This window comes from Epinephelus lanceolatus, chromosome 10 (genome assembly GCF_041903045.1).
Source record: "Epinephelus lanceolatus isolate andai-2023 chromosome 10, ASM4190304v1, whole genome shotgun sequence".
NCBI classification, from domain to species: Eukaryota; Metazoa; Chordata; class Actinopteri; order Perciformes; family Serranidae; genus Epinephelus; species Epinephelus lanceolatus.
This window is the reverse complement of record NC_135743.1, coordinates 42,228,247-42,243,673: the sequence shown is the minus strand read 5'-3', so window position 1 is coordinate 42,243,673 and position 15,427 is coordinate 42,228,247. Positions and strand designations below refer to the sequence as shown.

The window sequence follows — 15,427 nt, the reverse complement described above, 5'->3', positions numbered from 1 at the left end:
TAACAAATAAAAGTGGCTGCGAGGTTTTCCAGGTCGGATGTAAAACACTAAGAACGAGGCTTTCAAATGAATTATAATCTAGTTTAGGTTTAGGGCTGATTAACAGACTAGAGTTAAAAATGGCTGCAACTCCCCCTCCTCGGCCGCTGCCTCGAGGAATGTGGGTATTATTATGACTGGGAGGAGTGGACTCATTTAGACTAACATATTCATCTTGACACAGCCAGGTTTCAGTGAGACTGAGTAAATCAATATGATTATCTGATATTAATTCGTTTACTTACACTGCTTTAGACGATAGAGACCTGATATTTAACAGTCCGCATTTAATTCTCCTGTTTTGTCTTTCTGTCACAGAAGAGGTTTTAATTTTTATGAGGTTGTTATGCACAACTCCTCTTTGTTTAATTTTAGATTTAAATAATTTAGGTGGTCGGGGGACAGACACCGTTTGTATAAAACTATGAAAACTATGGCTGGGTAACTGAACTAGAAGCTCAGAGAGGCGTTTAGGACTGCAACTCTCTGTCCTGGTCTCAACTCTGGGTTGTCAGGGATTTAAATTACTAATAAAATTTGCCAGGTTCCTAGAAATGAGAGCAGCTCCATCCAAAGTGGGGTGAATGCCGTCTCTCCTAATAAGACCAGGTTTTCCCCAGAAAGTTTGCCAATTATTAACAAAACCCACATCGTTTGCTGGACACCACCTGGACAGCCAGCGGTTAAATGATGACATGCGGCTAAACATGTCATCACTGGTCAGATTTGGGAGGGGTCCAGAGAAAACTACGGAGTCCGACATCGTTTTTGCATATTCACACACCGAGGCAATATTAATTTTAGTGACCTCCGATTGGCGTAACCGGGTGTCATTGCCGCCGACGTGAATAACAATCTTACTGAATCTACGTTTAGCTTTAGCCAGCAGTTTTAAATTTGATTCAATGTCGCCCGCTCTGGCCCCAGGGATACATTTGACTATGGCCGCTGGTGTTGCTAATTTCACGTTCCTCAGAATAGAGCTGCCAATAACCAGAGTTTTATCCTCAGCAGGTGTGTCGCTGAGTGGGGAAAAGCGGTTGGAAACGTGAACAGGCTGGTGGTGACCCGTGGGCTTCGGCTTGGAGCTGTGCTTCTGGCGAACCGTAACCCAACCTCCCGGCTGAACGGGAGTTACCGGAGGACAGTTAGCAGAGGCTAAGGCTATGCTATGTGGCTCCGCACCGGCTACAGGGGGCTGGCTAACTACCGCAGCTTTTGAATGGTTTTCCATGGTGCGGAGCCGCGCTTCTAATTCACTAAGCCTCGCCTCCAATGCAGCAAATAAGATACACTTATTACAATTACCACTGTCGCTAAAGGAGGCAGAGGCATAACTGAACATTTGGCACACCGGGCAAGAAAGAGCAGGAGAAGGAGAAGCCATGGCTAAGCTAAAGTAGCTAACAAGGCTAAGAGCGTGCAAACAACAGCTAAGAGATTAGCGAGAAAGTCGTAGAAAGAAGGAGAGCTATAAGTGCTTAAACAGAACCAGTGTGGGTTATGACTTGAAGTAGACGTTAAAGCAGCGTTAAAGCAACTGAGGTGAGAAAGCAGGCTAGCAGAATTCACCAGAGCAGTACAGAGACACTGTCACAGAAACACCGGAAATGACACAACTCGCTTACCGCAATACGTCAGCCATGTCATGTATATGACTAATAGATGTCAAAATTATGTCTAGGCTAAATCACGGCTGAATATGGGCTGTCAGTGAAAATTTGGTAGACATCTAACCATAGCCCAAATACAGATGTCATCAATTATATGTCTAATCAACAACTACATGTACAGTACAGGCCAAAAGTTTGGACACACCTTCTCATTCAATGCGTTTTCTTTATTTTCATGACTATTTACATTGTAGATTCTCACTGAAGGCATCAAAACTATGAATGAACACATGTGGAGTTATGTACTTAACAAAAAAAGGGGAAATAACTGAAAACATGTTTTATATTCTAGTTTCTTCAAAATAGCCACCCTTTGCTCTGATTACTGCTTTGCACACTCTTGGCATTCTCTCCACGAGCTTCAAGAGGTAGTCACCTGAAATGGTTTTCCAACAGTCTTGAAGGAGTTCCCAGAGGTGTTTAGCACTTGTTGGCCCCTTTGCCTTCACTCTGCGGTCCAGCTCACCCCAAATCATCTCGATTGGGTTCAGGTCCGGTGACTGTGGAGGCCAGGTCATCTGCCGCAGCACTCCATCACTCTCCTTCTTGGTCAAATAGCCCTTACACAGCCTGGAGGTGTGTTTGGGGTCATTGTCCTGTTGAAAAATAAATGATTGTCCAACTAAACTCAAACCGGATGGGATGGCATGTCGCTGCAGGATGCTGTGGTAGCCATGCTGGTTCAGTGTGCCTTCAATTTTGAATAAATCCCCAACAGTGTCACCAGCAAAACACCCCCACACCATCACACCTCCTCCTCCATGCTTCACAGTGGGAACCAGGCATGTGGAATCCATCCGTTCACCTTTTCTGCGTCTCACAAAGACACGGCGGTTGGAACCAAAGATCTCAAATTTGGACTCATCAGACCAAAGCACAGATTTCCACTGGTCTAATGTCCATTCCTTGTGTTTCTTGGCCCAAACAAATCTCTTCTGCTTGTTGCCTCTCCTTAGCAGTGGTTTCCTAGCAGCTATTTGACCATGAAGGCCTGATTGGCGCAGTCTCCTCTTAACAGTTGTTCTAGAGATGGGTCTGCTGCTAGAACTCTGTGTGGCATTCATCTGGTCTCTGATCTGAGCTGCTGTTAACTTGCCATTTCTGAGGCTGGTGACTCGGATGAACTTATCCTCAGAAGCAGAGGTGACTCTTGGTCTTCCTTTCCTGGGTCGGTCCTCATGTGTGCCAGTTTGGTTGTAGCGCTTGATGGTTTTTGCGACTCCACTTGGGGACACATTTAAAGTTTTTGCAATTTTCCGGACTGACTGACCTTCATTTCTTAAAGTAATGATGGCCACTCGTTTTTCTTTAGTTAGCTGATTGGTTCTTGCCATAATATGAATTTTAACAGTTGTCCAATAGGGCTGTCGGCTGTGTATTAACCTGACTTCTGCACAACACAACTGATGGTCCCAACCCCATTGATAAAGCAAGAAATTCCACTAATTAACCCTGATAAGGCACACCTGTGAAGTGGAAACCATTTCAGGTGACTACCTCTTGAAGCTCATGGAGAGAATGCCAAGAGTGTGCAAAGCAGTAATCAGAGCAAAGGGTGGCTATTTTGAAGAAACTAGAATATAAAACATGTTTTCAGTTATTTCCCCTTTTTTTGTTAAGTACATAACTCCACATGTGTTCATTCATAGTTTTGATGCCTTCAGTGAGAATCTACAATGTAAATAGTCATGAAAATAAAGAAAACGCATTGAATGAGAAGGTGTGTCCAAACTTTTGGCCTGTACTGTATATGTCTAATATATGTCAAAATTATGTCTAGGCTAAATCAAACCTGAATTTGGGCTACCAGTGAAAATTTAACAACTACATGTGTAAGTCTAACATATTGCAGAAAAATGTCTTAAGGGTTCCTTAGGTTAAAATATTCTGTTAATAATTCAACTGAAACAGATCAAATGGAAAACATTTATTAACATAATTACCACATTTTAACAAACAATATTTAACAAACAATTTAACAAAAATAAGATATAAAATATATAGATATAAATACATTTAAGACAACTACACACAATAAAAATTAGGGGAAAATAAAGAACATTGTAAATTACATTACTTAAAATAAATAAAATTAATAACCAAAAATGTGACCCAAAAACAGTGGAGAAAAATGCCCACTCACTTACAACTTCACAGCCCACAGGTTGGGAAGCAATGATCTAGATATTAATTGGGTTAAAACCCCAAAGGGGTTGAACCCTATTGTTTTCCTCCCGGTTTATCATTATTATTATTATTATTATTATTATTATTATTATTATTAATATTTTTCTTCTGCCTTGGGCTAAATTCCTGTGAGCTGGAATGAGCCAAAATGATGAAACTTTGCCCAATAACTGGAAATGATGTCCATCAGGTTCTCAAGAAGTATGAGCCCAATCGGCCAGATGGAGGCGCTGTACATAAGGCCTAAAAAGTCGATTTTCAAAAGGCCACGCCCCCCACACCATAAATCCGATTGACTTGAAATTTTACATTCAAGGCCAGCTCAATGTGCTCTACAAAAAAGCCTCTTGGACCATAAAGTCCGCCTAGAAATATTTTTTGCTAATTTGCATAAATTGAAAATCAGTAATATGAATAGAACTCAAATTTGGTACATAGCCTTAGGGGATGGAGATACATATTTCTACTATAAATGAGCAAGATCATACAAAAAACATGGCCACCATTAACAAAAATGTCATCGCAAAAGGCGGGGCCTAGAAATGATTGGCCATAACTCATGAACCGTTTGTCCAATCATCATAAATCTTGGTACATAGCTTCAGTCCGACTTTAACCCCTTCCTTCTGTTGACTGAAAAAGGGTTTGAACCCTCCATTGCTGCTTGCGGCTATATTATTATTTTAGTGAATACTAATGAACTAATTAACTGAAGTAATAAAATAAGAACTAATTTTTTTTGTAACCCCCCCCCCACACACACACACCCCCCCAAGTCTCTCCCTGGGGCCTGCTTCAGGTGTTCAGCCACTGAAACCCAACATACTGATAATGACAGAGAAGAGTTCAGTTTTTTCAAAGGATATTTTCTCCAAATGACCGCCACCTCTCATGTTGAATTTGGCCATGAGGGAGTTTTTCAAAAGCCTGTAACAGAGAAAAAGTTGGGATATTTCACTGTGGACAAAGAGGTAAATTTCAAAATGACAGGTAAAAATTATTTTTTAAATGATATTTTTGGGTATTTGTGTTTTAATAAGACAGCACAGCGCAGAGCACTCTGGCTGGCATTATGTGGACTGCGGGCATAAACCTGCTGATTGGCAAGTCATTCACACAGCATTCTCCTCCCTTCCACTTTTCAGAGTCCACGTTGCTACATGAAACAGTAGCCTCTGAGCTAGAAGCATACACGCTGAGAATTGCTAGTTTACTTTTAATCATTAAAAATCATATATCATAGTTGACATACATTTATCATTGTTTTGTGGCATTAACTGTTGTAGGGATTTAGCCTGGCATTATTTTGAAAGGCCACCGAAAGATCGAAAAAACTATAAATATAAGCGATGGTTGGGGGATCCCGCTGTACAATAACCGAAGCATAGGATGTGTGTCACTCAATGCTAGAACTGCAAGCAGTTATGAACGGGTTCCAAGCCCCCCGCGCGCGTCAGTCATGGCCCTGCCCGGCGGCTGACAGTTGGATCCTAAAATTCCTGGTAGTGCTGGCCAGGGCTGGACTGGGACAAAAAATAGGCCCTGCCATTTGGCTCAGACCGGCCCACAACAACACCACCCATCAGTACAACATCCTGACAATCTGTTCAATATGCATATGATGCATACCATTCATCAAAACCCCTATAGAGCCAACAACAGGGAACTGCCCATTGGTCCGACAGCCCATTGGTCCGACATCCCATTGTTCCGACCATATTAAACCCATTGTTCCGAAGTCCATTCCGAAATCATCATGGTGCCCTGTGATTAAGGTCTGGTTAGGTTTAGGCACAAACACTTAAGCCGTGAGCCTGCTTCGCCTCAAGCCTTTCCCAGCTGACCCAGAGCCGGTCGCGGCGCACCATCAAGGCAGAAATACGCCCGCCGGGAGCCATTCAGCACCGCGGACCATCGGACTAATGGGATGTCGGGCCAATGGGCTGTTGGACCAATGACATGGACCCCGAACAACAACACATAATATTGTTCCTGAAACACCCTGCTTTCTAGCAGTAACATACAATAATGTACTAAATAAATCTGTGAAGGGGCTGGTTTCACAAGAGCGCTCAAAATCCAATTTTGGGCAAGCTACTTGGAAAGTGCAGTGATGAGCTTAGCTACTAGATACTCTATATTAAATGAAGCTTCACTATACCAAAGCTATCACCCTCAGAAATGTAGCAAGCTACGCTACAACAAAATAAAGGTAACTAGTGCAACTAGTTTACATCCAAGCTCTGTGTGTGTGTGTGTGTGTGTGTGTGTGTGTGTGTGTGTGTGTGTGAGAGAGAGATTTTTGCAACAAACAAACTTCATATCTTGACATATATTTACTCTCTAAAGGTCCCTTCTGTGTTTCAGTAGATTTCTACATACTCAGGACACAGCACAGACCTCTACAATAACATGTGTAAGTCAGTGATGAGCAGTTTTTTGACTGTCATTGATTGTCATTGGTTCAGCTCTTTACACACAGTTCACCCCCCGACTCATCATACGGCGCATCCTCCTGCTACAATACATTTGTAAAAGTAAGTTTATAACATGCAGCATTCCGGAGGTATTCTAAAAATAGTGACATTGGAGTAGTTTCATGTCGTATCCAACATCGCCGACCCCAGAGGGTTAACAGCTGACGTCCTGATGTTAGCGCCGCAGCTGCTGTTGCTTGGCTGTGTGGTCTGCTTACCTCTTCAGCTCTATCCTCGCATGTCAGAAGTCTGTCACTGTCCGTGTCGCTAGATGCCTCCTCCTCGAGCAGGACCCTGGCAGGCTGCGAGCATGCCGTTATTATTATACCTCCATGATGCCTGCACATTGTTATTTTTATTAAATACATCCATGCAAACTTTTTGCAGTCAAACTCTTTGGACACAGCTTGAATACCAACAAAATTTAATACCTCATAAAATCGCGATTAAGACTTTTTAAGGGCCTTAATTTTCCCACAATACAAAAGTACCTGCAGGCAAGATGGCGGACAATGGCTCTGCCATATTTCCAATCCAATCCATCTAGATTACTCTGCTATCAACCATGATACTGTTGCTAAACTAGCGAAAAACAAACCAGCGATATTTTTCATGAGACCTTTATCTCTGCATTACCGAGATGATTACAGCACATGTCTCATTAACCAACACTAGCTTGCCAACTGAAAAACTGTTTTACCGAAGCCTGTATACCGAATATCCACGCTCCCTACACACTATACATACGTTATCACGTCATATGCATAAGTAATATACACATGATATAAGATAAAAACACAGATACTTAAAAATAAGTCCAAATGAAGGGTATCGGTTCAGCCGGGCGTGCCCGTCTCGTGTTCAGCAGGTGTTCAGCGTCTCCTCAAATCTCGTCGTAGCAGATCTTGCGATGCCAGTTTAAATCATGCTCTCTGATGCTGAAGCCTGTCCTCTAGCGGTTAAGAACCATACTTGCATTTGGACTTATAAACCTGAATACACAACTTTCGAGAATATATAGGCTATGAGCTAGGCCTATATGTGACATCAAAAAATTAATGTTTGTTAATTTACAAGGTTAATAGTCTATTAATTTATGGTTGCAGTCTACACCTAGCCTGTCCAATTAGGCTACTGTAACAGTTAATGTGTGGCTAAATACACCACCCTTAATAAAATAATATAATTTTACTTTATTTCCATTTCACTGTGCATGCGAACATGACATTATGGCGTGGGTGGGCGGGGGACGTGTGGGGTGTGGGGTAGGAGGTGGGGGGGATTAAATTTAACATATTAGACTAACTTTGGTTTACACATAGCCTGTTTATATCAGGGTTATAGACAACCCATTGAAATTATAGCCACAATTTCACCGGAAGGGTTAAAAGCAGGTTACACATAGCCATCCAATACAAGGCTAAAAAATGGCTACACATAGACCATATGAAATAAATGATCCTACCACTTTTATTTATTATTGACATGCCAGACATCACGGGATATTAATCATTTCCTAAGCTGCATATAAAAAAAAACAATAATGAAAAACTTTTGTCTACAAGTGGTCTACAAATAGACGGTCTAATTAGAAACTAAATCACGGCTATGTATAGACCATGTCCAAAAAATGGAGATAAACATATTTTAATTACTGTTGACTCTCCATACGTGATTGAATATCATACCGCACGCCATCTGCAATGGCGAAAATTACATTTGATCAATTTCAAAATTAAATCGGCTAGATTTGGGTTACATGTAGCTAGAATAAATCAGAGCTAAATATAGCCAATACGTTTAAATCACGACTATTGCTTGCTGGGTATACAGCTGTTTTCCTGTTCTGTTTCTACATTAATATATAGCCATTTTTACCAGCTCAAGAAAAATACATTAAAGTGAGTAATTCATTTACAGTGTGCGTGTGTGTGTGTGTGTGTGTGTGTGTGTGTGTGCGTGTGTGTGTGTGTGTGTGTGCGCGTGCGTGCGCGTATGTGTGTGGCTTTTGTTATGTTGATTTTTAATTCAAATAAAACACAAGAAGCTTGTGCTCTAAAGAAAAGATCAACACTCAGTGAAAAACCTAAGCCCTACGATAAGCTAATATGGCAAGGCTTAACTATACAAACCAATGAGCAGTGATAACTAGCATGTCTTTGGGGTCATCGGGTGGGAACCTCCTTTCACCAGTGTTTCGTCTAGTTGGTCCCACGACACCTCCAGGAGGCTAGATAGTGATCTCCAGCGTCCCAGAGACACTCCCCTAATGCCAGGTCTCACTGCTCCCCTCCCTGCACCAACCCAATAACCTCCTTTACCTTACTTACACATGGCTTTCTCAGCCCAAACAGCACTGCCACCTTCAATCAAACCCAGGCTCCATACATGCGAGCTCTAGGTAGAAGCAATGCTGATACTACCTTTCCTAGTACATTCACCATACTCTGTTTCACATGCTACATAGCATAACTCCAATATAAGCTAAAGTTAAAGGAGCTAAATGAACTTACAGGATCAGCAAACACACTCACCTTGCCGCATGGCCTCAAACAAAATGGATTCAAATAGGCCACTCCCACAGTTAAATAACCTTCCTCTTCCTGGACTTCCTCCTTACTTACACATGGCTTTCTCAGCCCAAACAGCACTGCCACCTTCAACCAAACCCAGGCTCCATACATGCGAGCTCTAGGTAGAAGCAATGCTGATACTACCTTTCCTAGTACATTCACCATACTCTGTTTCACATGCTACATAGCATAACTCCAATATAAGCTAAAGTTAAAGGAGCTAAATGAACTTACAGGATCAGCAAACACACTCACCTTGCCGCATGGCCTCAAACAAAATGGATTCAAATAGGCCACTCCCACACTTAAATACTTCCTCTTCCTGGATTTCCTCCTGAGAGGAAGTGGATCTCTCCACCTGATCTCAAGGAGTTATGTGCCCTGTTTAGTAGTTCCCCCTGCTGGCCCCCAACTGACATTACTTCTTCTCTTATAGATAAACTGGCTACATTTAATTGCTTCATCTGACATTTCCCTCACTGTCTTCCTCAAACTCTGTCCCCGCACTCCGAGTTCCCCCAGGAGCGAGACAGCTGATCTTGTTATGAATCCCCTACACCCCACTTCCACTGGACAAATCCTAGTCTTCCACCCTCGCTGCTCAGCTTCTGCTCCTAAGTCTGCATATCTAAGCTTTTTTCTTTCATAGGCTTCTTCCACTGAGTCTTCCCAAGGAACTGTCAGCTCAATGAAATAAACTATCCGTTGACTCACTGACCACAACACTAAGTCAGGCCTCTGCCTGGTACAAACTATTTCCTGGGGAACAGCAAGTTTTCCCCCTAAATCTACTTGCATTTCCCAATCACAAGCACCTTCTAGGCGGCCACACCCTTGCCTCCTCACTAACTTATCTCGTCTGCGTTTCTCTCCCTCACGGACAAACTGAATTACTAAGCTCCTATCCTTAACACCTTCTGAATTCACCTGTCTTCGTTTCCCTTCGATGCCTGCAGCTAAACATTTCAACACCTGATTATGTCGCCATGTATATCGGCCTTGTGACAAGCTAACTTTACAGCCTGACAAAATATGCTTTAAAGTTGCAGTACGTGAAAACAATGGGCATGATGGGTCCTCATTTACCCACAGTTTTAGGTTCTGGGGGGTTGGTAACACATCGTATGTAGCCCCTACCAGGAATCTAATACGATTCTCCTCCATACTCCACAGGTCCCTCCAACTGAGCTTCCTCTTCTCTACACTTTCCCAATTCAACCACTGTCCCTGTTTAGCCTGGGCCACTACCTTTGCACCCCTTAGCATCTCTTCCTGTCTACGTATCTGTTCTACAACCAGCTTTCTTTTATCTTTGAGACCTGCTTTATTCCATACCGGTTTGCCTGAGCCAAGCCCCAGGCCTCCCCGGCCAAACTGAACATTACCTACAATCTCTGTATGCCTAAGAGCTGCCTCTGCCTCCTGAACTGCCGATCTTGGGTTCCACTTCCTCCCCTTGGTTGGATTTGGAACTACACTCCTAACTACCACGTCCTTACTCCCAGATAGCAAGAGCTCTGTCCTGACCTTGGTACATTTAAATTCCTCTGTTAAACTAGATACTGGCAGCTGAAGTATCCCTTTTCCATACAATGCAACACTACTTAGACACTTAGGAGTGCCCAACCACTTCCTAATATAGGAGCTAACCGACCTTTCAATTCTCTCCACTACGGATATTGGAATTTCATAAATTGACAATGGCCACATTAACCTAGGATATAGCCCAAATTGCAAACACCACAACTTCAACTTTCCTGGAAGTTCAGATTTATCTATTCTATCCAATCCTTCTGCCACATCTTTCCTAAATTTCACCACCTGTTCCTCATCATTCAACTCCACATTGTACCACCTACCTAAGCTCTTTACTGGCTTTTCCCTAATTGTTGGGATTTCCTCATCATCTATGACAAACTTCCTATCACTTAACTTCCCTCTATGTATCGAGATGCTTCTAGATTTACTAGGCTTGATCTTCATGCTGGCCCACTTGAGGTTCTTATTTACCTTCTCTGGTAGCCTCTTTGTACATGGCATTGTTGTGGTCACCAGTGTCATGTCATCCATGTAAGCCCTGACTGGTGGAAAATGCAACCCGTTCTGTAGTCTCTCTCCACCTACCACCCACTTAGAAGCCCTGATTATTACTTCCATTGCCATGGTAAATGCTAATGGAGAAATTGTACACCCTGCCATGATGCCTATTTCTAGCCTCTGCCAACCTGTTGTGAAACCTGCTGTACTTAGACACAACCTAATATCCTGAAAATATGCTTTCACTAAGTTAACAACTACCTGTGGCACTCTGAAGTAGTCAAATGCACTCCAAATGAGGCCATGCGGTACTGAACCAAACGCATTTGCAAGATCTAAAAATACTACATGCAGGTCCCTTTTGTTAATCTTCGCTGCCTGAATATGGTGCCAGATCATGCTAGTATGCTCTAAACACCCTGAAAAACCTGGTATTCCTGCCTTCTGCACCATGGTATCTATTAAGCTATTCCTTTCTAAGTAGCTAGCTAATCTCTGCGCAACTACACTAAAGAAAATCTTCCCCTCTACATTCAAGAGAGAAATCATCCGGAACTGGCTAAGGTCCACAGACTCCTTCTCCTTAGGAATGAGGACACCCCCTGCCCTACGCCATGCTCTTGGTATAACTTGCTTCTCCCAAACTATTCTTAGCTGTTTCCACAAAAATTTAAGGGTATCAGGCGCACTTTTATAAACCCGGTAGGGGACTCCATTAGGCCCTGGGGCCGAAGAAGCCTTTGCACGCCTGACCACCTCCTGAACTTCCTTCCACCTAGGTGGTCTGACATCCATCTCATGTTCTATCCCTTCTAATGGAGGGATATCAGGTGGGAAACCTACTATCCTATTCTTCTCTAAATCTGAATATGTATTTCTCAAATATTCTTCAACCTCTAGCCTTTCTGCTTTGAGCTGCCCTCCCTTTTCCTGGCTGAACAATCCTTTAACAAACTTAAAAGGGTCCCTGAAAAAACCTGTCCTTACATGTTCCTTCTTCCTCCTCTTTTTTCTGAGATACACTGCCCTTCTAAGAACTGCTAGCCTGCTTCTCAACTCCTCTTGCAACACATTAATTCCCTCCCTTTCTTCTTCTGTAGCCTTTCTCCACACCTTTCTTAACTGTCTCCTTTCCTTGACTAGCTCCTCTATTTCTCTTTGCCGCCTAGATTTACCTGACTGTACCCTCTCACTCCTCTTTCTCTCATGCAACCCAAATCTCTCTACACCATATGAGTAAATTATACCTCACATCTTTTCTAACCTTTCTATTTCATTTCCTCTAAGCCTACTTAAGATTACTGACAAATCTCTATTAACTATCTCCCATTCTTTACTGTCATTTGCCTTAGGCCATCTAACTCTAACATTTTGCTCCATGGTTCTCTCTCTGACTGGCACACTGGCCTCATTGTCACCTGCATCCTCTCTTACCATCCCCTCCTCCTCCTCCTCAGTGGCAGCATTACTGATATCCTGCGAACTGTGGTTTTCTACCTGCCGCTGGACTTCATCCGACTGACTCGACTGACTTCTTAGGAAGTACTGATCAATGCGGCTACTTTGCCCTTTCTTTGCCACACACTTCTTCTTTCCCTGATGAGTTCTGAGGCCTTTTACTGATATTACTTTCTGCCAGCCACAAGGACAAACCTGAAGCATCTTGTTCTCAGCTGTGCTACATTTATCCTCATTAGATGCACTCGCCTTGCCCTGAGTGCTGCTAATTCTAGCCCTGTCGGATAGGTCCGTGCCCCTATCCTTCACTGAGTCACAGATCCAATACGTAGTCGTGTCTGTTCCAATGTCTGTTATCGTGTAATCCACCTGTGAGTCATCTTCCACCCCTGCTCTCGCTGACTCTTGGGGTATTTTTCCTATGTTGGCTGTAGCTAATTTTGGTTGTAGTAAGGCTGCTAGGCCTCACCACTGCTACCATGGGTTGCTAGCCCATGCCAGCACCTTTGGGGTCTTTTCCCTCCTGTCAGCTGTCTTTCCAAGCGGTCACATGGTCTTTCCCTTGTTGTCAGCTGCCCTATTCACAGCAGTCACTAGCTGGGCTAGTTCTGAATTCAAATAAAACACAAGAAGCTTGTGCTCTAAAGAAAAGATCAACACTCAGTGAAAAACCTAAGCCCTATGATAAGCTAATATGGCAAGGCTTAACTATACAAACCAATGAGCAGTGATAACTAGCATGTCTTTGGGGTCATCGGGTGGGAACCTCCTTTCACCAGTGTTTCGTCTAGTTGGTCCCACGACACCTCCAGGAGGCTAGGAGGCTTATATTGTATTTGTGTTCTAACACTGTGAATTCTTTGCAAAAGTGCTGTAATGTTTATCATTGTTGCTGTTATTGTTATTATTAGCTGACAAGGCCAGTGTCAGAGTTGATGCAGAGGGACAGGATAATGCCAGTCATAGGAGTGAGGAGGAGGAAGAGACAGATGAGGAGGGACAGGAGAAGGAGGAGGAGGAGGAGGAGATGGAAGAGGAGGTGGAGGAGAAGAAGGAGGAAGAGGAGGAGGAGGAGGAAAGTGGAGCAGGAACCACCAAAAAAACAGTGCCAGGTACAGGTGCAGTGTGCAGGACTGGGTTGGCAGTAGGTCTTTGCATAGAATTATATCATATTCAATACACTCTACTGACTGACTAATCTGTGTGTGTTGTGTTTAATATCATTAGATTGTTTTTATACTGCAAATAAAGTATTCGTGTTAAAATTACGGTTCCACTTGCGTCCGTCGTACGATCGGAAAAAAGGCCTCTCCAAATCAAGTTCCCGGACTGAATTTCAACCCCAGCCAGCCCCTGAAAATAAACCAGTCATTTACTGTAAATACAATCTGCTTTATTATTTTTTGGGTAACACTACATAATACGGCCCGCGTCTTTAGTGTGTACCTCCCATTCACTTACCACCTACTTTACCCCAACGTCCACAGACGTACAGTGTAATTTCCGCTCACTTCCCGCACATATTTCTCTGGGTCTTACAGTATAACTAGGCTGCTTCTTAGAGCGTACCTCCCGTTCACTTATGTCCTACTTTGCCCGGACTTCCAGTGTAACTCCTGGTCATTTCCCACCTACTTTCTCCAGTCTTACAGCATAACTCACGGCCACTTACCATGTAATTTGTGGAATTTAAGGTGTAACTTCCGAATCATTTTAAGTACATTGAATGAAATAGTCTACTGTACAATATAAACAAATGCTTTTGCTCTTTGCTCATGGCAGTTGTGACAGTCATTTTTTGTATATGTCAGCAGGCAAGCTTCACTCATATTCCAGGGATTTCTTATGTTTTGTCTTATAGCCTACTTAATTGTATGATTTGGAATAAGAATATGTTGAGAAATGGGTACATATTATGGAAAATGGCTCATAACAGGCCAGCTGGTATACAAAGCAAACTTACCTCTCTCAAATGCACATCTATGGAAGTCTTGTATTGTCATCCCAGGTCAAAACACAAACAATACAGTAATGTGAAAATATACATCTATTTTTAAATGCACAATAATGAGTCATTCAGAGAGTTATAAAATGTTTTTATTATTTAATTACACAGAAACCACATGACAGGTGCTATTCTCTCATCCATACTCTGCAAGTACAGTAATGTAATTAGTGTGTAAGTAGAACCTACTTTCCCTGTAATTACTGAGTAAGTAGAGTCTACTTTCCCTGGAAGTACAGACTAACACTGGGGAACCTGGCTGGATTATGAAGTTTGCACTGTTCTCCCCTCCTTAGTGTCTAAGTAGAACCTACTTTCCCTGTAATTAGTGTCGAAGTAGAGCCTACTTTCCTTGGAAGTACAGACTAACACTGGGGAACTAGGCTGGATTATGAAGTTTGTGCTGTTCTCCCCTCCTTAGTCTGTAGCTTGGCACTCAGATGTTAACCCTTTAAACATAGTTAGTTCAATGCAAAGTACAGTATACTTTCTCTGTAAGTAGAATTTATTTCTTACAATATTCCCGTATCATCCCTCAGTTGTCTTCAAGTTGCTTGAATGTTTGTTTGTTTGTTTGTTTGTTTGTTTTTACCTGTTAATCTAACTACATCATTCTGGCATAGTCTTATTGATCAAACAAGGTGTCAATCACAGTCACTCTGCTTAGACCAGCTGTCATTGGTCAAACAGGGAGGTGCACACTACCCATTGGTTAAAGGTAGAAAGTCCCACCTCTCAGCAAGGAGCTTGTACTCATAGGCACAGGAATGACACGAGCAGATGACAAAGAGAAACGAGTGAAATTACACAATGTCTACGGTGAGAAACGTAAACACAAAGCTAACACCGAGATACTCACAGGAGACGTGAGGGAGGAACCGAGGACCTGTGCGATGGGAGTTTTACCACGTTTATCAAAGTCTTGGTAAGTTAATGCTAACGCAGCTAGCAATGTTATTTCATGCTGCAGATGATATC

The 15,427-nt window shown here is 42.6% G+C and overlaps 1 protein-coding gene across 1 annotated transcript; it reads right to left on the bottom strand.

Moving 5' to 3' along the window:
• Positions 1 to 454: 454 nt before the first annotated feature.
• LOC144464434 (uncharacterized) lies at positions 455 to 1,590 on the bottom strand. The gene has a single exon (XM_078171231.1). It carries the CDS (start codon positions 1,424 to 1,426, stop codon positions 551 to 553), a length of 876 nt encoding a protein of 291 aa, XP_078027357.1. The 5' UTR covers positions 1,427 to 1,590; the 3' UTR covers positions 455 to 550.
• Between the last annotated feature and the right edge of the window lie 13,837 nt (positions 1,591 to 15,427).

Coding starts and splice junctions, on each gene's coding strand:
- LOC144464434 (XM_078171231.1), bottom strand. CDS start 1,426: ATGGCTTCTCCTTCTCCTGCTCTTTCTTGCCCGGTGTGCCAAATGTTC.